The 27,274-nt window shown below is 38.3% G+C and overlaps 1 protein-coding gene across 1 annotated transcript; it reads right to left on the bottom strand.

The window, feature by feature from the left end:
• Positions 1 to 1,393: 1,393 nt before the first annotated feature.
• On the bottom strand, positions 1,394 to 27,274 carry TSPAN3 (tetraspanin 3). The gene is made up of 7 exons (XM_074880158.1): positions 27,104 to 27,274; positions 13,801 to 13,992; positions 12,670 to 12,744; positions 8,838 to 8,939; positions 7,542 to 7,694; positions 7,146 to 7,229; positions 1,394 to 2,324 (listed from the first exon to the last, which is right to left on the bottom strand). The coding sequence occupies exons 1-7, from the start codon at positions 27,164 to 27,166 to the stop codon at positions 2,232 to 2,234; spliced, it is 762 nt and encodes a 253-aa protein (XP_074736259.1). The 5' UTR covers positions 27,167 to 27,274; the 3' UTR covers positions 1,394 to 2,231.

The raw sequence follows: 27,274 nt of genomic DNA, 5'->3' as shown, positions 1-27,274 counted from the left end.
TGTACTAGACCCTTGCAAGTTTAGGTTTGTTTTTTTTTTTTTTAAAAACACAACACCATAACTCTATCCACACATGCAAGATCTACCAACAAATCATGTAATGAAAGAAGGCCACTGGTTCCTAAAAACAACTAATTCAACAGCTAAAAGTTCAGTTGGGCTTTGTTCAGACTGTGTTTTATGACAAAACAAAGCTGTAAAATATTTATTGATTAGATTCAGAAAAGGTTTCCATATTCCAGCATGAATTCTCTACATTTGCTAAAGGCAAGCAGATACTTCCCTGATCTACAAGCAAGTACTTGGTGTTATATTGTCAAATCATCTCTACTACAATCCCGTATCTTCCAGCAAGATTAATAAGTACATGCACTGTGATCTCTCCATAACTATCCTCACTTCAAAGAGGTATGTTAAAGCTCTTGACTGTGGAGCTTTTCTGCCTTGTAGCTAGTAAGAGCCTGACTACTTTTTGAAGCATCCTTAGCTTTGTTTTGTGCAACACAGAAGTCTGCTTTGAAACCGCCCTGGTCTGATTCTTACAAGCCAGGGTTGTCTTGATCTTATTAGTCTGGGATTTTACCAAGCATACGTACAATATGCAATATAACACAATGCAGATAATCCTTAAATTCATGAACGCTTCTAATAGTAGGTTGTAAGGAGGCTTGCTACCACATCCAGGACATTTAATACCAGAGTCCCAGGAGGCCTTTCAGGTTAAGCCAGGGGCATATCATCTGAAACCCACCTTTAGAAATTAATACAGGATTCCAAAAGTATATTTCTACAGCAGTGTAACAATTGTAAGAAACTTAAATCCCCCACAGAATATATTTGCCTTAACAACAGGCTACACATACTAGAATTATCTTTTCTTGAGTGATGTTTCTTCAGGTATTTGAGAATATTATGTTGATGTCAGTTTGGCTGAGCATGTCCACTTTGCATGATAAAGCACATAAGCAACTGGTAGAAATCCTGAACATTCTTGGCTTCTGCAAAGAAGGAGACAACTGAAGCCAGAGAAAGCAGAGCAGTGACTAAGCATCTGAATAACATAAGACACATTAATGCATAATTAACATACAGCAGTTATAGAGCAGCTATTCATCCCCCCGCTGTTGAGAGGCAATAGATTCTTCCTTAATTGTATTCACACGATGTTAACTTTCCACCAAGTTCAAACAAGATTGTTGTGCTGTGTTTCTCTAGTATTCTTTCAAATAAAAAGGAACAAATATGATACAATCAAGCTTCTACCAAACCTTAAATACAGATCCATTTAAATGAAGCCACTTAAAACTGGTGTTTTCATACTAAAGCTTATGCTTCTACCACACCAGGACTCTGAACAAATACACTGGAATCTTAAAACAGAAAACAAGACATGTTTATAGGGAGGATATACAGAGATTTATTTAATCAGGTTTACTATTTACAGTTGAGATCACTTTCACATAGTACTTTGCTACTCTACATGGCTACATTGTTTCCAAACCAATATAAGATCTACAGTCTAACAGTTCACTCAACACATAAAATCGCTCTTCATAGAAAAAAGAAATATTTCATTATAGAACAGTAGTGCATACATTATACTCCTGAAAAGCCAGCTTGTATTTTAAACCACTAGCATTTGAAAGAATTGATCTCTGAAGGTCAAAACTGCAGTCACATGATCCTAAAATTTTGGTTAGTCTTTCTTTTACAGTTTTATATATAAAGTGTACTGGACTTCACTTAAGTGTTTTTAAAAAGTGACACTGGTGAGGGGCAAGAGTAAAATATTTTTCTCAAATTAAATACAGCTGGCTTCCTTTGTACAACTTTGGCCAAAAGAGTTTCATGTAGTGAAGGTTTAAGAAATCCTCTCTCTATATGCAAGAATCAGCCTGTTAATGCTTAGAGGTAATCTACCAAAGTAGGCACACATCCTTTGACTTTCATATCAACCAAATTACACTCAACTTGCAAATGGTTCTGAAATTAGAAAGTTTACTAGTATACTAAAACATTTAGGTACATGAATAGCTGGCTAAAACAGTGAAAGTCACAGGTGTGTGTAAAGCTGAGTTGTTTTGCCCATCACCAGTGTACAGTACAGCTGTCCTCATCTATGAAAGGTGAGCTTTGACTAAGCTTAGGGCAAGAAAGCTATTGCAGTAGACCTGGCCCATTCACCTTCCACATGAGTGAGATAAGATTGAACTGTGTGTTCGCATTCTCTTCTAGGCATAGGTTCCACCAGTGATGAGCAGTTCGTAGGCAGGATCCCGACTCCTCCTACATAGTACTATACAGGCACACAACATGCCCAGAAGCTATGGAGGGAAAAAAAAGAAAACAAGCTGAGTACAAAAGAAGGAACTTCAAGAGATTTAACCTCAGCACATCGTCAGCATGCTTCGCAAGACTAATTGTCCATAAGGTAAAGGGCAACAAATGCATTGTTCTTGAAAAAGCTTCATTTCCTGCTGCAAAAAGCAAGGGCTACAAACTCGACTTATTTTCTTGCAAGATTGTCTTGGACATCTTTAACAGAAGTTTTTTTTGGTCAGCTACTTGCATTCTGCCTCAACAATTCAAATGGAAGAAATTACTAATTTCATGAAAGGTACAGATTTAAATATTGTATCTAGTATGAAAATTCAAAGTGAAATTCAAATTCATTAGCGTATAATTTCCATGATGAAAACCAGCAAAACTTTAGAGTTTTTTTAATATTTCACCGCTGATCTCTTTCAAATGCTCAGCCTCTGTTAACATGTCATAGTAGAAAGCTTAAGTCCAATGTGAATTATTCACATTTAGCATTTTCTTGCTGTTAAAGTTCAGTACCATGACTGTGCTGGCAAGTTTGCCAGGAATTTAAGGTTTGATCACCTTGTCTGTATTTACAAGACTTAAATCAGATGAATGTCATCAGGGATGTAGGGCATGCTATTTTACAGAAGTTGCATGTTTACTGAAGGTAGAATAAAACTGCACCTACTCAAAAAAATCAGGTGGCTTCTAGTACAGTAAGAGACTGTATTGATTTGGTCACATGCATAGAAGCTTATTCACAGATGCAAATATTTAATGAGGCTCCGGTCATAGCTCTGGATGATAAAGCATTACCCAGAAGGTAAACATGTTTCTAAAAAACCAAAAAAGAACCCTGAAAACCCTCTTGAACAGAAAGCAAACAAGAATGAAATGGGTGAGCAGACAACCAAGTGTAAACCTTCTTCCTGATACAGCAAAACCCCAGTGAAAACACAGCACTGGGACAAAAGGAGAATTACTCACTTTTTTAAATAAAGTCTGATGCAAACATCACATGTGTGACAAGTTTTAAAACTAAATGATGGTACATGCAACATAGTACCCAAGTCTGCTGAAAGACTTAAGAGAGAATGTTTTAAAAATCCTAAGCTTAAATAAGCAGTGATTAAAAAGAGGCATGATGAAATTCTAGTATGAATTTTTCATTTCCTAGAAAGGAACAAGCTATAAAGATTAAGAATATTCTTTGTCTGGAGTGCATTATCTGCTTTGGATCTATAGCAGAAACCAGCTCAGGTTCAAAAAAACACATGGAGAGTAACCTAGAGTATGCCACTTCAGGCTCTTGGTAAGAACAGCACATTTCCTCACTTTCCATCAGTACTTGGGTTCCAGTTCACGTATTAACTCCCAAATATATGTTATATTAATGTCAGAAAAACAGAGTTACATGAGAGAATTCCTCTTCATGGACAGAACCCTTCTAAGTGAAGAATTAATATCCACAATTAAAAAACCCTTAAGTTAAACTTGTGAGATGGAGCATTTATGGTAGTTGCCAGTAGCTACAAAACTCTGAAGAAGGCTCACAGCCTGCAAGTACAGAAACTTCATTATTTTCCCTGTTCAAATCAAGGATAAAATTACAAGTGTGCTGCAGAAAAACACGTCCTGTAGTCATTTGCTGTAATTAATTCTAGCCATGTATTTCAAATAAATAAAAGTAGTTCCATCACATATACAGTTATTCACAAAGATAATCCTGGTCAATGACTCACTTGACATTAAATTTATGTAGTTGTGTAAAATCCAAAACAATCAGGTACTGTAATAAGAACTCATGTAATCAACTTTTGGGTTACTGGTTAAGCCATTTATATCCTTTAGGAGGCCACTGAGCATATTTCTAGAATTCACTGTAAAGACAGAGGTAATCCCCATATTTCAACTTTCTCTACAGAAATTAAGTATGTCATTTTTTAAATTATGCTAGCACATCAAACTTTTTGTAAGGCATCTGATTGTTTCTCTTCAGTTATAGCTTAACATTGTGAACAAAAATACTTTGTCAGTCTGTGTTGAAGAAGGATCCGTACACCCCCCTCTTCCAACTTTCAGAAAAGTTTAGACACATCTCCCACAGTCAGGTTTGATTTGGTTTTTTTTTTTGTGTGTTTTTTTTTTATTTTTAAATTTGCCTGCTAGCAGTAACTATATTTTATTTGCTTTCGTCAAACCCGTTTGCCTTTTTTTTTGGTACAAAAAAGCTCACTGGCTGTATACACATGCCAAGCTCAGTACCTTGTAAATGATCACTAACTACAAGAGCTATACTTTAAGAATGAACTCAGCAGCTAATCAAGTAGCACTTTATTCCACTGCAATGCCTTTGCTACCTTCAGTTTGCCTCCTATTTATTAATAGTTCTGTGCTGTCACTGTGGTTGAGACTAGGGAATTATTGCACACGGGAAGATCCCCATGGTAACTGAAACATGAATATACCAAAAATTACTTCTATGCAGAAAAGACTAAGCTTTCTACAAATTCCAAGCCTTGCAAAAATTCTCCGTTTCTCAGTCTTTTCACTTTAAAGACTACTGAAGGGTACATTTGTTCCATGTAAGCTGTTAGAGGTAATGAACTTTGGACACCTTACTGCATAACATACAAAGTAACAATCAGTTCAGAGCGGACTCTGCAGTGAGTATAGGAAAGGTAGTAAAAAATCACCAAAAGGTAAGGAAAACATAATCACTCCTCTTAAGTTTACAAGACACGACCTCAGTTACAGGTCATCTGTTGAAGTTTCCATTCTTACCTCCACATCAATTATCACACAGGCTCTTTTGCAGAGAATGAGGCTAAGTACATTCTTAAATTCTGTGTTACAAATAAGGGGATGTCACAACTTAAGACATAGATTGCAGGAGATAAATAACAGTTTGAATACTGTTTAGAATCAACTTGAGAAAAACTAATGTCTTTTTAAAACATGTGACTTTACAACCATTTGAACTGTGAAGCAAAGATACAAGAGTATGACCTCTGATAGACTAAATGTGATTACCACTCAGTGCATATTACTAGACAGAAATTTCAAGGGTATTCCAAACACCCTGTATTCTCTATTTTCTATTCATTTTCTGAACAGGTATCACATAGCTTGTTTTAACTTTAAAGAAAAAGATTTCAAGATGCTATACTGCAGCATTAGCAAAGAAACTTCTCTGATGTTCTTATTTTCTTGACAAGCTGTTTATACAATATGTACTTTCTGCCAATAGCTGGATTACTGACATGTGGAGACAAATCAAAGAGCACCCACTGCAGAAGGGATAATACAACTAACATGTTTGCCTAGAATTGATGAGCCAGGAATAACAGAAGGATGCAAGCAGCCACATTTCCATAGCAAGCACATGTCAGAAAGTCTGGCCCAATCCCAAAGAGGATTATAACTGTGCTGCATTTTGGGGTGGACTCGTTAACCAACCTGCAAACTCCAAAGCTAGAAATAATGTCTCCTCTTGGGATTCAGCTCACCCAGCCTCATAACATACTTTTTTTCCCCTACATAAAAAAAGCTGCCACAGTAATCATAGTTGCAGTAAATACCTTCATTTACATTACACATATTTCAGTGTTCAACCAGACTAAATATTGATTTAACAGTTAAAGTTTTAAGAATGGCAATTAAAAAAATACCTTCCTTCAAAAGACCAAGCACAGATCTCACCAAATTTAAAGTTCCATAGCTGAAGTAACCTGGTTCTGGACAGTTCAACAACATTACTGTATACAGGGTTACCTATGAGTAATATCCTTGTAGCATTGAAATAGAAATTTAACCGTATTTTCACAAGGCTGTTTGCAAAAGATTTACCTTCAAACATACAATCCAGCTCAAAAGCTGCTTTTGAAAACAGAAGTACCTAAACTGCCTGACTCAACAGGTACAATGTAATGTTTTCTGAAATAAAATGCTATTAAGGGCACAGAAGTAACTTTGAAACTAGTTTTCACATCTCTTGGGATTCAGCATATGTACTACACTTCTCAGAGGCCATAACATTTGCACCACATTTGATTAATGTACTAAGCCTGCCAAATTGATGCACATTCAAACTTCCAATTCTACAGACATGTTTAAAAGACAGTCCTAGTCTTTTTTAAAAGATCTAAATAAATACTGAGATACACATCAGTCTATTTCCTCAGTTACTTTTTATGACCAGGGTAACTAACAATTAAGGTTCATGTGGGAGACAGCCTGTTCTCAATTTTAAGTAGGTAGGCTCTCCAGTTTAGAACCTCTTTTTTTACTTAAGTCCAGAAACCAAGAAATCTGCAAGACACAATGCAAAGCTCAGCTGAAAAAGAGCCAAGTATGTTATCAAAAACCCTGGTGTACCTCCTGGGTGGTCCTGACATTATTTGCATGCCATGAAGCACAGTTAAGCTGATGTACCTCTAAAATGGCATGAAGTACTAGCTATCTGCTTTAAAGTTGGAAATCAAATACTATGCAAATTCTTCACGTGTTAAATGCTATCAGAGCACATTCGTGATACTTCCATACTTGCAGAAGTTTCCCATTTACATTCCAGTAGATTACTGCATGTAACATTGACTGTTCAGTTATCTTCAAATCTAATAGAGTATACATGCACATAGCAGTAGCTTTTAGACTCCACATGGTTGAGAAGTTCTGTGTTAAAGCATTTAGATCCTTTTGACTGATGTGCATTTATCCCCCAAACCAATCGAACAGGGACTAAAGCTGTCATCATCCTGTGCTTAGCTGTAATAACCTGGACAGCAGTTTAGAATTTCATTTGAGAAAAAAGTTACAGCTAAGGAATATTCTCTTACCTGAATAGCAGCAAATGCTAGTGCTGCCCAGATGACATACATCATGATCTCCTGAAGCTTCTTTACAACCAGAGCCTCACACCCCTGAAACAAGCAGACTTCTTATATATCCATCTGGCAACCACATTTAGGCACACCAAAACCACCCCAAAAGCATCAAACAGGGCAGAAAGATAATCCAAATACTAAAAAAAAGTCATTACTTAGTGTATCACAGATGAAAAAAAGGAGTTTTTTCCTCTAAAAACCATGTTTATTTCCTGTTAAAGCAAATACCCCCAAGACTTCATGCTCCCACTAAAACCAAAATGATTTGTCAGCAAAAGCACAGAGCTACATAAGTAGCTGTCTTTTGTCTGTCTCTGGGTGTCTTTGGTCTGTCTTTGGCTGTCTTACCTCAGAATAAAGGTCCATTGGGTGGGTCAAACTGCCAGTACAATTGCTGAGGGCTGCTTTGCAACAGCTAAGCGGCACGCTGTTATTTTTAGTTTGTTTGAACCAGACAGTATTCTCCCAGTCTGAATAGTTATGGATTCCACAGCAGCGCAGCTGAAAAACATGCAGGTAAAGAGTCAATGTGTTTATCAGTCAAGAAGTGAGATGAAATAGCAATTCTAATTGCAATACCAAGAACACAAGTGTATTAAGATTAGGCTACCTTAGTTACCTGAGTAGCACAAATTATTTGACATTTACTTAAGCAAATCATAGACTGAGCATATTGTAAACGGGCCTATAAGCCTGAAAACATTTAAGATACTCCTTACAAAATGCAGACTTGAAATTCAAGTTCTTGGGGAACATTTGACAACCCACTTTTTCCTCACGCCTCCCAAACAAGACAAAAGCTTTATTTTTGGCTTAGAACACCTCTATCCTTAAAGCTCACAACAGATGCTTGAAAAAACCTTTGCTTTCTGGACGTAGTCCTGGCACGAACCAGTTTGCTCTTCTCACAGAACTGTGGTGCAGAATTAAAGTTCATTTTATATAGTCATATGCCTGTGTGGCCACGTAGAAAGCCTTCAGGAATGAACCAATTAAATACACACAGTTCCATTCTGCTGAGAGCTTATACTCTACCGCAGTCCTCAGAGCTTTATTGTGTACAGTGCAGCCTCAAACAGAGGTACTGCCCTAAGTGTCAATTTACCAACTTCTTGCCTTTCTCCCTTTTAGGAAGAATTTTAAGCAAGGTATGAATTAGTAGTATCACCGACTTAAATACATGAGACTTTTAATATGTAAATGTTAGATGACTTTTTAAGTTGATGCAATTGTAAGAGTGTTGAAAGCTCCTGAATATTCCTTAAGTCTGATCGGTTCTTTTAGCTTCAAATCCAGAAACTTGCAACACTAGCTTTCAGCTAGAATCAAGAACACTTTTTTCCCTCAGCATGTTCTAGATAAATATGTGCAGATGTGAGAACATTTTCCAATGGAACATTGCAGAAAAATACTTAAGTACTCAATATTTGAATCCAAACACTGATTCACAGATAGCCAATCACACAGAACGCATCGCCCTATCAACAATGCCATAATTCTACTCATTTTAACCGAGTTAAGCTATTTATTGACCAACCAGCTCTTTCCTCGATTTGTCAGAATGGAGAAAGATATGCTACACAAGTAGGAGTGGAACACAGCATCTGGGTTTTAAGGACAGAAAGGACTGCCTTACAGTCTCACCTGCCTCTGTACATAGTCAATAGCACGACTGGCTGCATCAGGATTTGTCCCATTGTATCCATTGTATACTTTCCGAATGCTGTGATCAACTTCATCCTCCACCTGCGAAGTATGAGGAAAGCATCTGCATTAGCACACCAACAGAAGCAGTACAGGTCTAGGTAAAATAATTTCACCCCTACTTACAGCAATTCAGAAAACCAAGGCAACCCCCTAACATCTGAAATTAGTATACTTTGGTGGTACAGCTCCTTAAACTTCTAATGACTTTTGCAAAGGTGCTGCTACCTTGCAGCTAATGGACAAGAAAAAAACCAAGCAGCTATCTTCCATGAGATTTTAGACAAAGTAGCTTTGCAATGTATCTCAAAGGGAATTGCTTTTATTATGACACTGTGGCAGACATTCCATGAAGTTAAGGGCTCTCCATAAGGGCTTGCATTCACCTTTCCACTTCCTCCTACTCCTTCAAAGTTCCAAGCCAAAACCAGTATAACCATCTGGGCTAACTCGTTCTATTTGGGACCACAAGGATATGAGTAAGTCATACCACCTGCTCTTCCCATTCTGCTTGAGGCACAGGTAAATTCTCAAAGATGAGGTCTTTTGGCTGACTTTTCTACCCTACAAGTGACAAAGGTCTCTGTTCAGTCCCAGTCCCTGTGTGCCTCCCTACTTTGAGAAATGCTGATGGCAGTACACTGTACATAGCAACAGCTACTGGAATAGCTCCTAAAGCTACTGCAGATGAGTCAAGCTGCTAAAGATGCTGTCAAGTACATGTGTTAGAAATGGATGCCACCCAAGAATCATCACTTGTCCCCCAAAAGGCATCTTATAATGCCCATTTTGGAGGAAATCTTACTAGAACCTTTTAAGTAGTATGTTTCACTGTAAACTGTTACTTAAATGCACAAAAAGTCTGGTGTAACTAAACATTTGTACAATAGTAACATTAGAGGAAAAAAATCAATTCAGAACTATCACATTCAACAGGAATTACATGCAAGGAATGTAATCTTAGGGCTGAGCAATAACTAAACATACATATTCTTTAGACTTCCAAGTTACAGTAGGAAGGTCTTGCTAACACATCACTCCCTTAACTTCTTTAAAGAAGAATATTCCACAGCAAGAGCACAAGCTTCACTCCCCCCCCACCCGAGAATGCTGGCTATCTTTACAAGTAAATCAGTATCAAGACAGATATGAATAAAAGTCAATTTAGCCTGCACAGGCAACTTGTCTCATACTAGTTTAAAATCAATTGTTTGATGATTTAACTAATGTGATTTACAACTCTGATTCATATAACAAAACAGCTGTTCAATTTGTCATATAGGTTTTTAAATAATTTATTTCAGTGCTTGCTTGTATATCATTTGGCTTATGGCTCAATTAGGGCAACATTACACCCGAAAGCCATGCAAATTACATACAATGCAAACAGAAGTCACTAGCTCCAGCTAACTGGCAGGTTTTATGAAAAATGAAGAGAGTGAACTACTCCACCCAGGGGAAAAAAGCCACTAAGTCCTCAACCAACTGACAGCCTGTTTAATCCCTACTGCCATTTACAAAAAGCCTTACTTTCACTGACAAGGACCAATGCTAGCAGATTCTGCAGCAGGTCAGTCTATTGCAATATGCCCTAGGCACGCTTCACATTGTTCTGAAGGACTAGGAGTCTGAACTGGATCCACACACGCAGGTTTACAGGCATGTTGGAAAATTAAGCGATGTCAAGATCAGTTATTCTATCTTAAAAGGGCACAATACCACTTTCTTGAGACATTATCCTCAGTCTCACTTGGTACCAACAGTTTTGATGCACAACTGCTACGACTTCAATCTTTACTTTTGTTTGTAAAGCTTTGTTTGGAAGTTTCTGCAGTTAACACTGAAGTAATTCTAACACAATTCAGGTGCCTTTTTTAAAAAAACAAACAACACACAAAACCAAAAACCCCACAGATCTATACATGCCATGTCAGAAACACGAGAACAAAATTAGAAAAGCACAGAGCTGCCTTATTTATCCTGGTAAAAATAATCAGAAATCTAAGCAGATTTCACCTCCCAGCTCACTGTTAATAAATTTATTTCTGACACTTCTGCTGCACTTGGAAACAATAGCTTAAGATGCTAAGTACTGCAGGATAGTAGAAAACTGTCATTTTTAGCAACAAAATCTGTCTGTCCCTTCAAAAGACTTAAGATTTAGTTTTTGAATACTGACTCCCACAAATGTCTTACTGTAAGATGATGCCACCATCAAAAAGAGCCTACCTTCCCTCTTCCCCCAAGCTCTGACCCTGCATTACCTACAGCTGTGAAACTGTATGGTAGCAAGACAGAAATGAGAGACATGCAGCTGGGACCAATCCAATTTTCAAGTGTTTGATTTCAGATGGGCTAGGGAAGAAAGATCTATGCATCTGCTTTTATCTGCTCTGAATGCTGTCAACCGGAAAAGAATAAGCCACTTTAAGATGGGAACACAGAAGAGAGTAGGATGACCACAGCTTAGACCTGCTCAGATCCACGGTAATTCCTGAATAACTATACTGTAATACACTACACTTCTGCAAGTACTGGAGCAGAAGGCAACCATTCAAGTTAACATGTAAGAACTCAACATGTTCCCCATTCTCTAGGAACTGTACTGCTCTCCTCAGTTGCAGACTACTTCCACTACAAGCTTCAAGAGTCCCACATAATCTTCTCAGTGCATGGCCAAGATGCCAGAAATCAAATGTAGACCATGAGAAAAAGATGAATTTAAGCATTACCAATAGAGCATTTTCTGTTGAAGCAACCTATTGTAACTATTAAGCCAGATTTATCATGCATAGTTCAAGGTCCTCTCGTTAGCTGCTTACTCAAGGGAGCCTTCTGTTGTAAAAGTTTTTTACTTAATAGTTGTCTCACCATTTCTTCCAGGATAGCAGGAGAGAATACTGAGCTAGTAAGACCTGGGCTGTTTATATACACACAGAAGACCAAAGAAAGGTAAATGGTGTTACAGTTCAGCTTCCTATTAAGATATCACTGGAGAGTCCTATAATGTGATCATACTACACATCACAGCTAAAAATGCCTTTTCTGCTAATTTTTTGGCAAAATTTAGATGTAGACATAATAAAAGCCATTGAAACTGTGCAAGTTAGAAATTTCATTTCTTCAAGCTACATTATGGTATCTCTAATACCACATGGTATATTTCTGCCACATCTTATGCTGGTAGAAACACAATTAATTTAATTTTTCTGGTCCTGTTTCTTAACTTCCATTAAACAAACAGTGGGAGAAGTCACAGTTTCTTTAGCCATAACCCTTGTCAACAACCTGTATAAATCTAGACAGTATACATTAACACATTCAATCTATTTGATTTTATTATTATGCAGTGTTAGTTTGTATACCAAAACACAAGATGACATTTAAGTTACTACATATCAAAACAATATGCCCTATGTTCAAATATTGTGCAACCTAAATCATTCACAAAGTCAAAGCGTAAATAAATTTGAAGACCATCTGGAAAATGGAATGGTACAGATTACCTTGACTCCCCTCTACTCTTCAACTGTTAATGATATATTCCAGCTAGTTTTTTGCCTCTAAGAAAACTTTTTGCTTTGCTTTGAAGAATACTGATGTTCTAAAAATTTAAGATATTGATACCTCAAATTAACCCACTTAGAGGTTTGGTTTTATTCCCTTTAATACCCATTAACAGTTCTACAGAACCAAATACAGTAAAGACTAGACCTCAGTATTTTGGTCACAGTTTACAACAAAACATTTACTGAAATTGAGAAGTTATTACCTTTGCTCTGTAGATGTAGCCAAGAACCACGACCACAACTTCAGTGATAAAAACCAAGAGCAGGATGATCACAAACTGTAAAATACAAATCAAGAGTGTTTGTGCAAAGAGGTTTACCCATTTAGTCTCTGAAAGTCACCATACAGATTTTGCTATTTAAAGTAATTTTTCAGGTGAGGTTTTGATTTTACAGATAACTTAAAAGCAGACATTTAAGTTGACCAAATGAGCTCAGTATTAACTTCATTCAAGAAGCTTCAGTGTTCAGAGCTTCACCAAGTAATAAGCAGCTGCCCAGCCAGTCAAGTGCATTAGGACTGAAAACACCATGCCAGAGTGCTTTAATCAAGTGTTTCTTTCAATCTTCTTTCTGTTAGATAAATAGGAATGTCACATCAAAGAAACTACCCAGGCTGTAACTAAGAGTGGTAGATGGACTAAGGGCACATTTCTTCAGATTAAGCCCTGTAACAACTGACAGACACAGCAAGCTATGCATTTGCCTTGGTATATTTAAGAGCACTTTTAAAATAAACTGTTAAAAAGTCTACACTGTATACAACAAAAAAAACCCACCAAAAACCCTGTGGAGACAGTTTAAATGCTGGCCTCTCTTCTCTCCTACCTAATTCTCAAGCTGAAATTACAGTTAAAATGCTTGGAAACACATGATACAAAATACTACAGTGTCCAAATTAAGCCATACAGAAAAATACTGAAGCATCATAACAACCCTCAGTCAACCTTGATGCAAGATACTTAAAACAAGAAGGCCCCTAGCTCACCTTTCTCTCTATCCAATTTCAGCTTTTCAACCAGAACAGATAAAAATGAGATTTAAAAACTGTTATGACTTAATGATATGGTTTTACATTTTTTAAACAAGATGACCACAGTTCTAAAAAAGGTAAAACTGAGGAGCCTACCTGCTGCCAGAACCGGCTAATTTAGCACCATTATTTAGAACAGAAAATTGAAATGAGATGTTCACAACAAAATAAGGGGAAAACATATAAGGCCAAAAAATAAGATTAGAACAAACTTTAGAAAATATTTCAGAAGTTTATTAAAAGGGAATGCAGCCAAATATACAACAGCCAAACATCATCATATAAAAACTCTGCAACTTACCGTAGCAAGTCCACAGCGACTTTCTCGAATTGTTGCACAGCACCCAATAAGTCCAATAATAAAAAGAAGTGTTCCCACAGCTATGATAATAACTGCTGGAATTAGTGTGTAGACATCTTCAAAGAAGTGATCATAGTCATCATATGTGATGAACACATAGGCTCCCACGTAGCACAGTATGCCTGCTGCTGCCTACAATACATACAACAGCATGGTAAATTGCTTTGAACACCAAACCCTCCTTTCAGCAAGACTACTTTACAACAATTATTTTATTGAACACCGTAGTCTTCCTCAGAATTCAGATTTTTAAAAATTTAGACATCTTCGAAAGGTCACAGCATATGTTTATTAGGAACAACTCAAACGGAGTCTAGCCAGTAGTTTTCAAGCTGCATTTAATCTAGGCAGATTTAGCTTTGACTACACTATGGGAGTCTTCTGAGGCATGTAGTCAAGAATTGAGGGTAACCCTGCTATGAACACCAAAATCTTCCTCCCTGTTCTCAAACACTTCCTTCCTATGCTGTAAACTAAAACCTTCTACACAGTCTAGCACTTACAAACTCATGCTTTTGAGAACAGGATTCCAGCTCGTCCAAGCAGCAAATTATTTGCTATTCAACAGCTTTCCAGAACATGTATGCAGTCCTTTAATCTGCCATTACCTAATACTTAGTCTTCTATTTCACTCATTACTACCTATGATTTAACGTTAGACAGAATAGATACACACATTGCAAACTTCAACCTTTGCTAGGGAAAAGATGAACTGCTAGAAATAACAGCCTTTCTGAAGTATTCACAGCACCGGAAAATCTGATTCTAACCAACAAAGCAGGTAGGAACAGATATAAACCACCAATTATTAAAAGACAGAACCAAATACCTAGAGACACATACCACAAAACTTTTGAGATGTTCTCAGAAGCATTGTTGTACAAAAATGGTCCATTAAACAAACAAAGTAACTTAAAGTTACTGCAAATAAGACCTGTAGGATGGATCTGACACTATATAGATTTAAAACACTAAGACAAAGCACTTAAATCAATCTGGTATGACCTTACCTCTCTTACAGTTACAGGGATCCCAACACATCAATACCTTCATTAACTTTAAGCTGAGCAGATTTAGTGAAGGACAGACAGCTCTTGCTCGAGGAGCCAGCTAACATACATTTATTTCAAAGGCTCTTATCAATTTTTGCTTTACAAATGTCTTTCACAACTGTCTTCACACTTGCTGCAGAATGACACAGTCCTGCTATACATCAAAATGAAGCACTTGCAATGATGGACAATATAATTTGAATATTTCATGACACTTTTTTGGTGTCCCAATACAAGGCTAAGCTAAACCAATCCACTCAGAAGCTGCAATGACTAAGCTAAGACCTGGGGAATTTAATTTGCATGTTAAGGGTAGCATCCCCATTACAATCCAATCCATACTCTGGGCACAAGAGTTAACTGGAATATTGCACACTTCAGCTCTGATCTGAGAAAGAACACTGCGGGCTGCCTCCAGCCCTCCTTTCCCACTCAGTGGCCTTGTAACTACCCCCATGCCTGCGTTGCAAAAAGCTGACAGACACACATATAGCTGGTTCCTGTAGCTATAATACTACAAGACTGGGTCATGCTATTGTAGAATCAAAGAATCAATTAATAATTCAGGCCAGGAGGGACCTCAGGAGATAATTTAATCCGATTTCCTGCTAAAAGCAGAGTCAACAATTAATTCAGACCAGGTTGCTCAAGGCTTTGTCCGAAGTCTTGAAAATCTAAGGATGGAGACTCCGCAGCCTCCCTGGGCAACCTGTTCAGTGTGGCACAGAACAAGACAAGCCACAGGACAACTGATACCCAGTATATCAGCACTATTTGCTACAATGTACTAGGTGTACCACAGTACTACTGCAACTACTTCCTATAAAACAATACTGCATAAATACTACTAGAATAATACTTTACATATGGAATATCCCCTGCAGCACTTTGTTATAGAAACACTACGTCACAGAAAGTAGTATTAAGAGCCAGCTCAAAAGCACCATCCGTTCTGTGTGGATTTGAGCAATGCATTTCACCTCTCTGCCTCTCTTTCTGCAGTGGAGGTAAGTGTGTACTCCACAGGAATCTTAAAAGCATCCAGGAGGCTCACATTCATCCAATAAAAGGTGCCATAGAGATACAATGGTAATGAAACCGAAAATTCAGTAACAAAGACCAACAGCAAGACATCTTCTCCAGACAAGAAAATCTGAAGTGAACAAGCCATTACAAAATCGCCCCTTTGCACAAAAGATGTTGAAATGTTAATCCAACTACACAAATCCTGCCATGTTAGGTACAACATGGCAAAATGCAGACATACAATTTCTGTACACAAAGCAAAGATTCAAAGTAGTGTCACTGAACAATGGAATTACATTAACTGTTGCCTAGCAATGAAGCATGTGAATGACAGGACAGTGATGTAATCTCCCATTTCTAAGAACTAAAATGCCTGTTAGAAATATGGTATATTGCAAGGTGGCAGATGAAAAAACACAGCTGTGGCTGGCATCAGGCACAGAAAATAGACCACAAAATTGAAATCAGAACCATTTGTGAACCCCTTTATCCTTCTCTGTCGTGTGAAATTTAAGCGGCTTCCTTCTTCACTAAGAAAAAATCTGGTTCATAAACTGCATGAGCACATATATTTAAAGAATATTTGAAATAAACAAGGGTAATCTTTAAAAAAAATTGTCTACAGATATTAGCTTTCCTTCCCTGCTTCAAGAAGCATACACATTTTACAAAACTCTGCTCTTCCAATATCATGCCAGACAAGATGAGTTTGACAAGTATAAATATTGTCTCAGAAACTAAGTGACTTGTAAAAAAAATAATATTTTGTAATTACTATTGGAAAGGCAGATTTTTCTAAGACTTCTCAGATTAAAGCATCCTCATCTGAAGACTTCACTAAATCCTTTCCATAATGACTAGTCAGCCACGACAGCACTTGACCTTAGGTTTCGCTTTGGAAGAATGTTGTGGAACTGGTGTTTCTCTGGAAGAAGCTACAGAATTTTGGCAACAGCAGTGTGCATTCATATGTCTATAAACCTTACACTAGAGTAATGAGGAAGTTGACCATACCCTTAAAAATTACTGCGCTCCATTCCTCAGAAACACTTCAAGTAATCTTCAGGGGGAAAAAAACCCCAGAAAGTCCTGAAAGCAAAGGTGCCTTCTGGAGCTTTCACAAGTTTTAAAGCTATGAAGATTAAAACTCCTTTCCTGTGTATCACAGTCTAACACTATTTTTGAACAGGTACAATACCTAGTCTATCACAGAACAATGAAAACAACAACACTACCCAGTTAGTTTATAGGAACACAAGTTTCATGTGCCTTCCCTTTTCCTTTCATATCACAACCACAGGATGCTTAGTGTTTTCTTCAGCCTGTCTCTAAACCAGGAAGGGGTGAGGTCTCTAAATCAGCATTTTAGCTGGGATTTGGAATGTGCTTTTCAAGCAATCCTTTTTGCTCATCTTCTGATGATTTTCACTTACTACCTCCTGGTTTGCATCAGCGGATAGTCTTAGGAGTACGTAACAGGACTCATTTTGGATGAAACTAGACCAGAAGATGAGTGCATCTACTGTGCTAACTGCTGACAGGTGTTCAGCTGATGGGACCAGACTAGCCTGAGGTCCTTCCTCCCTCCCCACAACTCAGTAGTTTCAACATCCACATCTGGACCTCAGCACAATGCATTTTGTTTTACCTCCACAGTATCATGTGGTATGTTAATGTAAATAAAGCATAAATATTGTAACAACAGATAAAGACAAAGAGCTAGTCTTACCTACACAAAGTATGCAATCTACATTGATCAGTGCTGCACCAGTTAAACGGACATTACCTGTTGCAATCCAAGAATAAAGTAGAACCCAAGAATAAAGCATGCTTTTAAAAAGAAAAAAACAAAATTAAACCCCAAAACAGTACCATGCACTTAAATAATTTACTTCTCAAAAAGGGAATCATCTAGAGAAACTGACGTATCGCAAGTAAAGAAACAAGGATAATTAAAAAAATCCAAATCTCAGTGCTTACTATCCTGCAGAGTAAACAGTAAATCTGCAGAAGTCTGAACTCACTCAAGTCAAAAGATATTTGACTAAAAAGCTACCATATTTACAATCATGCATTTCCTATCATTAAATGGAAGCCAAATACATGAACTGCACACAGTTCAAACAAGTCTTTGATAAACAGGGCTTGAAGGCAGAATTCTAGAACTTGATCTGCTCAAGGCTCTGAATAGAGATGGCAGCAGCTTCAGAATGTGTGCCAGGTCACATGCATGCTCTAGGGAGATGACTGGTTATTCAGCATTCACACATCCTTTCAGAGTTGTTTGCATCTGACTTGTAGTACTGAACCTGAAGTGGCATACTCCTATTTCAGGATGAATTAACCTTTAAAAAGACTGACAAGGCAAGTATAGTCAATGAAGCCAGTTTGTTGCAAAAGGCTTGAACAATCAGACATCTTTTTCATCAGAGGAAAATTTAAAAGATACAGAGACCTCTTGTAGTTCAGAAAAAGCTTGATATTATTGCTTTAGCATGGGCCTCTAAGGAGTTATTAAAAGCCAAAGAAGTATACAAAGAACTGGAGGGAGAACGGGAAAAATCTAATGACACATGCAATGACAAACATCACTCAAAGCATTATAGGAAAGCATATTTACAATCTGGGGTTCTTATAGTGAGTAAACTTCCCCCCATCTTTGGGCTGGTATAAAACAGCCTCTTAAGCCCATACCTATTTTCACAAAGTCAGCTTTCACCTTTCACACGCATTGAGGTGTATTCAAGGCTACACACTGTCTAGATGCACCCTGAAAGAGTTTCAGGTTTGTTTTGTTGTTGTGATGGTGGGTGGGGTTTTTTGTTTGCAGTTTTTGTTTGTTTTTTAATAAGTATGCTGCAAACACACCAAGAACTGTTTTCATGTTTTCGGTAACGCTCACACACTGCAGCAGTTTGAAAGCTAAAATTTTGGCTAGCTAAGATGACAACTGCTAAGATATTTAAACTAGTTGTTTTGTTGATCATTTATTTATCAACCATGGACACTGCAACTCCATTTACAACTACTGTTTCCTTATACTACCCTACTAATGTTGCTCTTAACAGATCCAATGAAAACTTGTCCAATGATTTTGTATCTTTCCAAAGCATTGTTCTTCATGTTACTTTTGCTGTTTACTTTGCTACTGAATTTTCTTCACTTTGGGACCACAACAGAACACACACAAAAAGTTTCTGAATTTCTTTTGGTACTCTTAATTAATTAGGCCAAAGAAAAGTATTTGTCCCTTAAGAATCTTCATTTCATTCACTGTTTGAAGAAAAACACATACTCTCTGAACAAGAAAATGAAGGAGGTAGTGAAGTATATGTCAGGAGAAAACACATACACCTGATGTCCAGTTAGATAAAGGAATATTTTACCTTTTTGGTAAGTACACCTACTTATAAATTCCTACTACTGCCAACTTTACCATTGCTGACTGGTAAATTTTGGTATTAATACAGATACCACCCTAAACCCAATTATTGTTCATTCCACTACTAAAACATCTTTCAAGACTGGGATTGTAAAGTACACCTATGGCATACTGCAATAGACCATCTACATTGTCTTTGATAGAAAGAAGCAAAAAAAGAAAGAAAAAAAGTCTTCCACACTAACAGTCCCTCACCTTTTCTGCCTGGATCTTGTCCAAGGATCCCAACCTATGCATTGCCCTCCTTATGTTAAACTTCAGCATATCTTTGATCTCACTTACTGCCTCTTCTAGTCTGCAAACATCCTTTTTCTTTTCTTAAAAAAAATCCCCATACAATTCAGGTGAGATTTTTGAGGGTTTACAGTTACACCAGTTTCATTCTTTGTAACAGTTACTCCCCCACACATACCAGCACCTGACCATTTCCTACCCATTAAGTAGGGACACTGGTATTGTAGTTTGACACCCATTTTTTGGGCTTCTCAGAGCAGTATCTTAAAAAGCGTTTTTTTACAGTACTCCATTATTTGACTTCTACTGTATTGCTCTGACATTTTCAGTTCTCTCCAACACAGCCTGATTACTGGGGTTTGTGTAGTGGAGGAAGAGGGGGAGGTGCACTGGAGTGCACTTTGTGTGGCAGGGTTTTCGGTAGTGCGGGAGGGGGTTACAGCGGTGGCCTCTGTGAGAAACTTCTCAAAGCTCCCCCGACTCCAAGTCAGATCCACGTCTGTGCAAGGCCAAGACAGTTAGTGATGGCGGCTGTGTCTGTGATAACGTATTTCAGAAGGCGAACCTGAGAGGGGGTTGGGGGGACTTGTGAGGAGGCATTACAAGGACACTTATGTGAACACTGAGGTCAGTGGAAAGAAGGCTGAGGAAGAGGGGGAGGTGAACTGGAGTAGAGGACCCCCTCCCCCCCATATCCCGTGGAGAGACGGCAGGGCCACCCCCCTGCCACCCATGGAGGTCACTAGAGGAGCAGAGATCCGTCTGTGGAGAGCCCCAGGACTCTGTGGGAAGCAGCAGCCCCCGCTGTTGTAGTCTAGCACTGGGAAGACTGCAACACGTGGAGGTGACCCACGCTGGAACATCTCGAGAAGAATGCATCCCGTGGGGGGGACTCACGGCAGAGACAGTTTGTGGAGGACTGTCTCCCGTGAGAGGGATGCCACCTGGAGCTGGGGGAAGAATGCGAAAGAGTGCTTTCCTCCCACCACCTTGCAGGAAGAAGCAGCAGACTGACTGTACTCCCCCATCCCCTGCCCCTGGGGCAGAACGTAGAGATACCAGGAACAAAGCTGAGCCGAAGGGAGGGGTGAGGGGAGGTGTTTTTAAGATATGGTAACGCTTCTCACTGTCCCTTTCTGTCTGTTAAGCGTCATTGTTGTTAATGTCTTGAATTAAAGTGATGTCCTTTTTCTTCCCCTAACAAGCCTGCCTTTTGCCGATGTCCATAATGGCTGAGCTATCCCTCCCTGTCCTTACATTTCTGAGCCTTTTGATTCATTTTCTCCTTCCCAGCTGGGCAGGGAAGGGGTGAGTGAACTGCTGAGAGGCACTCAGTTGCCCTCTGGGCTCAAACCACATCAGATAAAAAGTTTTCCTGATCAGCTAAAGTTTTTCTTTTTAGCTTTCTGTCTTTGAAACTCTAGTTTCCCAGTTTTAACTTCAAAGGCCCTACAGGGTATCTCTGCTATATCTTTGTCTGACACTCTTTTCAGCACTTCACTACTCCATATCTCCTTCTCCACTCCCCTCCAAAACAAATACACACCCATATTTGACGTTATTTTCACTACTTGCTTGAATTGGTCCCCATCCACCTTAGAACCCAATGGTTTCCTGACACTATTCTACTTTGTTCTCATCAATAATATCTTAACTGGAACACTGCCTTAAAAAATCCTTTAGAAGAAAACCAGCAATTTCATTCAACTTTGTAACACAGAAATATTTTAAAGGCTTATAAAACATGCCATGTAAAATTCAAGTAAGCCAGACTGCTTTGTCTATACTAGCCAAATTCAATTCTGTAACACTATGCATAAAAATCTCAAATTCAAATGCTTTTGCAGCTAAAGCAAAAGGCAGCTTTTGCATTTGGCATTACCTATTTTAAGTATCACTGATTGCAAAGGCAGTGCACCAGCAGACTATTTTTTTTTTTTTCAAACTAGAAGAGATGTCAACAATATAGCCATTCTTTTACACCTATTTGGTCATCAGGGTTGTAACTTGACCTGGCGCCCCACTGTTTTCAGATTCCTTGCCCTGCACAAGAACAATAATGATTACTCCATGCTACAAAATTTTGCCAGGTAAAGAGATATTTCAAATTCCACATACTACTCAAAAGATAACACATTTAGCTTTGCAAGTTGTTTTTGCTTCTGTTCTATTTTTAAGCACGAGACCAGATGCAAAAAAAATCCTGAAAAATCTCAGGCAAATACTTGAAACTCACCTTGTAAAGAAACTTAAACGATACTACTATGTTACTTAAAAGCAAATTGAAACCTTACCTAAATCAGGGAGGGCCTGGCCCACGTTTGCTACCTGAAAATTCATATCCAAATATTCTAAGAAAAATCAATCAGAGAAGGCACAACACTGAGTCTTAAATATTAATTTTTAAAATAAAAAATTAATTTCATTAATGCATGGGATTCCAAACCATTACACAATCCTGCAATTACACTCCACTACCATAGCAGCAGAAGCACAAAACATTCAACTTGCACATCCACAAGTGACTGTCCTCCAAGACAAAAAAGGCTTCAGTCAAGTAATCCCCAACAGGTAGCCTTTGGGATCATCTGTCAATTATAGTCTTTGATCACCAAAAAACTCTCAAGAAGTTTCTTCATTACCCCAGCTTTTAAAGTCCAGATCAGAAACAATTCTCAAGCTCCCAGTAAAACAGAAAAATTACTTGGCTTATTCCTACATGTAAGGGGAAGTGAGCTCTACTTTCTACTTATTCTTTCTACTGCCAAATTTCAATGAATTTTCCCTTTGCTCCATTTTCTTTCTTCTCTTCTACCAGAAACCCAAAACACACTACATACACACTGATAGCTACAGCTCCTTTTAAAAGATAGCACAGATAGTTCCTCTAAGATAATACTACATAATTTGTAATACTATGGTTACTGTACTGTGGTGAGCATGTATATGTTGCAAAGTGAGCACAGAACTGTAGAAAGCATTCTTGCTGGACAGAACTGAAACCTTGAGACTTCTCTAAACAATCATACCAAAGAATGTTTTATAATAGCTTAGTCAAATGAACTGTAAAATTAATGATTTCAAGTCAGTTAAATAATTGCAAGAGCAACTTAAAAAGTTAGTTCACAACTACTGAATTGAAAGCATTGCAGAAGCAGAGTTAATTCCTTTTCTCAAGGAGGAGGACACAGGTGAAAAAAAACCTCAAAGCAAGCGCAGGACATTAGGTACCGTTTTAGCAGAGCAGGCTGTCAGAGCACATATATTCTTCGGAAATATAAAATAGACAGACTCCCTATTCTGAAGCAAGACTACAAGCATCTCCAAGTATTTTATCCTTCTATCCTATATTGTAAACACATTTCCCTAGCACTTTTGTCTTCATCTCATTTCTTCAAACTGCTTTCAACTGAATTATGCATATCACCCGATGAAGCCTTAAATTAAGAGTTCACAAAATAAACACATTTTACGGTAGTCTTTACATATTTGTTCCAGGTAGATTTATTTCTTCCTCTTTCAAATCTATGCAGACTTGTACTGTAACAAAAGGTTTTTATGAAAAACATGCTATTCTCAAATACTTTATGATCATCTTTTACTTGTAATTGGTCATATTCAACATTTCATCTTCATCAAAAAATATCTTCTGATTATCAACTATGTATTTTTTAAAGACTACAGCTTAATGTCTTCCTGTCATACCAGTCATTATAATCTTTCTCCACTGAAAAAAACTCCACATATCGCATCCTAAGTCTTGACAGATTGATCAACGTTGGGATTTCCACTCCACCAAAAGTATTTCTGAGAATATAAGTACCAAAAGTTTCGTTATTTTATTTCTAAGATGTATTGTCCTTTACATCACAATTATTTCCTATGTAATACCTTTCCTTAAAGAAAAAGACTTAGCATCATCTAAATGAAACTGAAGTCACTAGTTGACCAAATAGATCTTGTGCAAACTTAACACAAAATAAAGGTCAACTGAAGCACTGTTCTTCCTTTGCTATTTATCATATATACTCCAAAACTAATTAATAACAACAAAACACTAGTAAATACATTAATCTGATCTGTACTCCGTATTCCTCTGATCTTTCTATTAACTGCAAGCTTTAATTTATGCTTCCTATCAATGCATTTCTTTGTAAAGTACCTTTGAGCTTAAGCACTCTTCGCTGAATTATCCAAAATTCAAATGTTTCATGCAACATCTTATGCTACTCTTGATGACCGTTCCTCATGATTTTGTTTTCCTGCAGTATTGTGTTTTTAATGCAATACGTGTGTCTACACTAGGATGTACCCGATGTCCGACATCCCTGCAAACACCTCAGCTAAACTGTCAAAGTACCACACCAAAAACTTTGAGAGGTGCAAGAAGCCCATGCAGCTTTCTATATGATAAACTAGCCCATTTTCTTTTAAAAAAAATCCTGTAGTAATTAACGTGTAGGAATGTACAGTTAATGTAAGAATTTAACAGGATGTGAAAAAAGTTCACACAAGACTACACAGAAACAAGATGACTTTTTTATAGTGCCAAATAGAAAATTCAGTAAGTAGCACAAGACTTTTCAAAAGGAGATGAACTTGTACAATCACTGGCAAACCGAGTGGAGTTTGGGTTATTAAAGTCAGCAGTCATAGATAATGAATGAGTGGGTGGGTATGGCTATGACCTGTCAGCCAGCCACATCTGCCTTTTATAGAAGGCTTGAAAGAAGTTCTTAAAAAAGTAAGTTACATCCTAGACTACAGAGTATAACAAAAACATCTCTGCTTTTTCTTCGGCAGCAGAAGTGATAATTTTCTGAACATCTCACATTCGCAACACAGCTACCAAAGCACTCTGAACATTCATGTCCTCCCACAAATATGAGACCCATGGCAGGTGTGGGGTGTCGGGGAAATTCTAATTCACTTTGATCAGCTACTGTTGCATAAGTTTCGATAGCAAACTACGCAGAAGCAACTTGCTATTACTACAGATGACCGTGAAGATCATAGAATCATAGAATGGTTTGGGTTGGAAGGCATCTAGTTCCAACCCTCCTGCCATGGGCAGGGATACCTTCCCCTAGACCAGGTTGTGCAAGATGATGATGATAATATATAAGATTTATATACACTACCCTACAGAGACACATTACATTTATAAAAGCAATTAAAGGAGGTTTCATAGTTACTCAACCAATTATAGGCAGTTTTCTATCGTCAAGTCTCAGTGGAAATCTGAATGATCTAATTATCAAAATTGGAACTACATACGAATGACATGCAAAAGATTTCTGTAACAGCACAGAAGCAATTACACTGTCAACTAGATGGGCACCAAACGTTAACGCACACAGCTCAGTCAACAAATGAAACGTGCTAGATCAAGAGTTGGAATTCTTCTTTCTCTTATGCCATTTAAAAATGAAGATGTACTACTTTTGTTCTTTCCTATTTTTAGCCTATACCTTGCTAAAGAGAAGAAAACCACTGACTTTTGTAATTCTCACTTTTAGAAAGCCTGCCTCATTCCACATGCAGCTTGTGTTCCAGCACAAGCAACCCAGTTACCGATCCACCAAAAAGCTATCACCACAAGTTGACTTCTTAGGCTGGAGACAGTTTACAGAATACCAGATTGGTGACATTTTTAATTTGACATAAAGTACATCCTATCTAAATACTATCTGTCCATTTTAAATTAAGACAAGTTTGTCTTTGAAAAAAAGTTATCAAAAATTGTGAAGTACTAGGTTCACAATTACACAAAATAACTTTGTACCCACCACTGTTTAAGCTGAGTAACTGCAAACTTCAATATGCATTAAATTACTAAATGAGCAAATAACAAACAATACCTTTCAAATACATAAAACATGAAAACTATCACTAAGCTTCTGGGGTGGGGAGAAATTGCATACAGAACTCATGTTCATTTATTCAAAACAGAACCTAATTTGTATCAGCAACTAGAGAAAAATCTACTACAAAATGCCTTCAAGAACACAACTCACAACCACACCTCCAGTCAAAAACTTTAAGTATGACGTAGCAGCTATTAAATAGCTTTTTAAATGCCATTTGCAACTATGCATGTAACAAAAAGCCACACCCAACTAAGTAGATTCCAAACAAACGGCTCCACTAAAAAGGTTGATGTAACCACCTTAAACTTCAAAGATAAAGAATGGAGCCTATACACTTCAGTCAAAATTATAGACTTCTAATATGCACTAAAGTCAAATATGCCTCACATTTACTGCTCATCCCTCTGAACAGCTGTATACACAAGTGCTGGTGAGACTGCACAGATATGCATTTTCCCTGACCACGATTCATTTTTAGGCACCCATGAAAGGCATTCCCTTATAAAAATTTAGACAAGATCATTTATCCTATAACACTTGTTAGATTTCATATGACTTTCAATATTAAATGATGTAGCTATATATAGCCACATTTTAATGTTCTAATATCTCATTACCCACTATTACTTTTTCAAAGCTGAAATCTTTGAACAGCTGGGACAACACATCTTCTGTTCCTGGAGCTGGGATTAGATGTTGAGAAATGCAGTAGCTAAATGCAGAAAAGTAATTCTTAGAAGTCTACAGAATATTCTTTAATTTGATTTCATTTATTTAGAGTTATGTTATTCTGACAAGCCAATTATTACAGTGACTATAAATGCCAAGCTACAGCCTGTATGCCCATCCTGAGAAAGGTCGTTTAGAGCAACCTACTGTTCCACCAACCCGGGTAAGCTTTTGTCTGTCAGCACGACTGTAGTTGTGGGAGGTTTAAGCGATGCATAAATACTACGATGCAACTGTGGTTGCTGGAAGAAGGAAAACGTAAGATTTGCTTTTGGACTATGAAGTTTTACATATATCTTAACTTTGCGTTAATAACAGGAGGAAGAAAACGGTGCTCTATACTTACCACTAAGTATTTGGGACAAACGTCCTTAAAGTAAAAGGCCTAAAACTAGATGGCCGTAACAGCTCTACAAAAACTAGACCATCAGAGACCTGAAAATCTCAAAAATGCAACTCAAGCTGTATTCAATTACACAAGCGTCTCTGCCTCAAGATCTCTAATGCTCGTTAAACCTTTATTGCCAGGCTACTGAGGCAACAGATTCAGCTTCATCCACCTCCGGACTCTGGGGGGGTGGACTGGGAGGGAAGGGACTGCGCTCACCGCTAAAACACGGGGCCCCGCGAAGGAGCACAAGACACCCGTTAAACAGAAACCGTTTAAATACGAACTGAACCGGCGAGGCGGCGCGGGGGTGCTCCCAACTACTGTTGTACGTGAGCGAGGACCGATAACGGCGAGGCGGCCCGGGCCGGGCCCGGCCCGCAGCGCCCTCAGGGCTGGGCCCCGCGCCACAGCCGGCTCGGGCCCCCCCTACGCACCGCTGAGGGAGAGGCAGCCCCACGGCCGAAGACCCCCGACCCTCCCCAGCCGCCCCCGCGCTCACCCAGAAGATAAGGTTAAGGAAGACCAGGACGGTTTTGGAGGAGGTGATGCCGCATTGCCCCATGGCGCCTGCCACTGCCGCCCCTCAGTCTCCAGCCGCGCGGCTCCGCTCCGCTCCCCTCAGCTCCGTTCCGCCGCCGGCCCCGCCCCACGTGACCCAGACAAGCCGAGA

This window comes from Strix uralensis, chromosome 11, assembly GCF_047716275.1.
Source record: "Strix uralensis isolate ZFMK-TIS-50842 chromosome 11, bStrUra1, whole genome shotgun sequence".
Classification (NCBI taxonomy): Eukaryota; Metazoa; Chordata; class Aves; order Strigiformes; family Strigidae; genus Strix; species Strix uralensis.
The sequence above is the reverse complement of the archived record's forward strand: the minus strand, read 5'-3'. Positions and strand labels throughout refer to the sequence as shown.

Excerpts from the sequence above, each read along its gene's own strand:
- TSPAN3 (XM_074880158.1), bottom strand. The coding sequence starts at position 27,166 with ATGGGGCAATGCGGCATCACCTCCTCCAAAACCGTCCTGGTCTTCCTT. Across the intron at positions 13,993-27,103 it reads TCCTTAACCTTATCTTCTGG|GCAGCAGCAGGCATACTGTG; the intron begins GTGAGCGCGGGG and ends TATGTATTGTAG. Across the intron at positions 2,325-7,145 it reads TAGCATTTGCTGCTATTCAG|CTTCTGGGCATGTTGTGTGC; the intron begins GTAAGAGAATAT and ends TTCCCTCCATAG.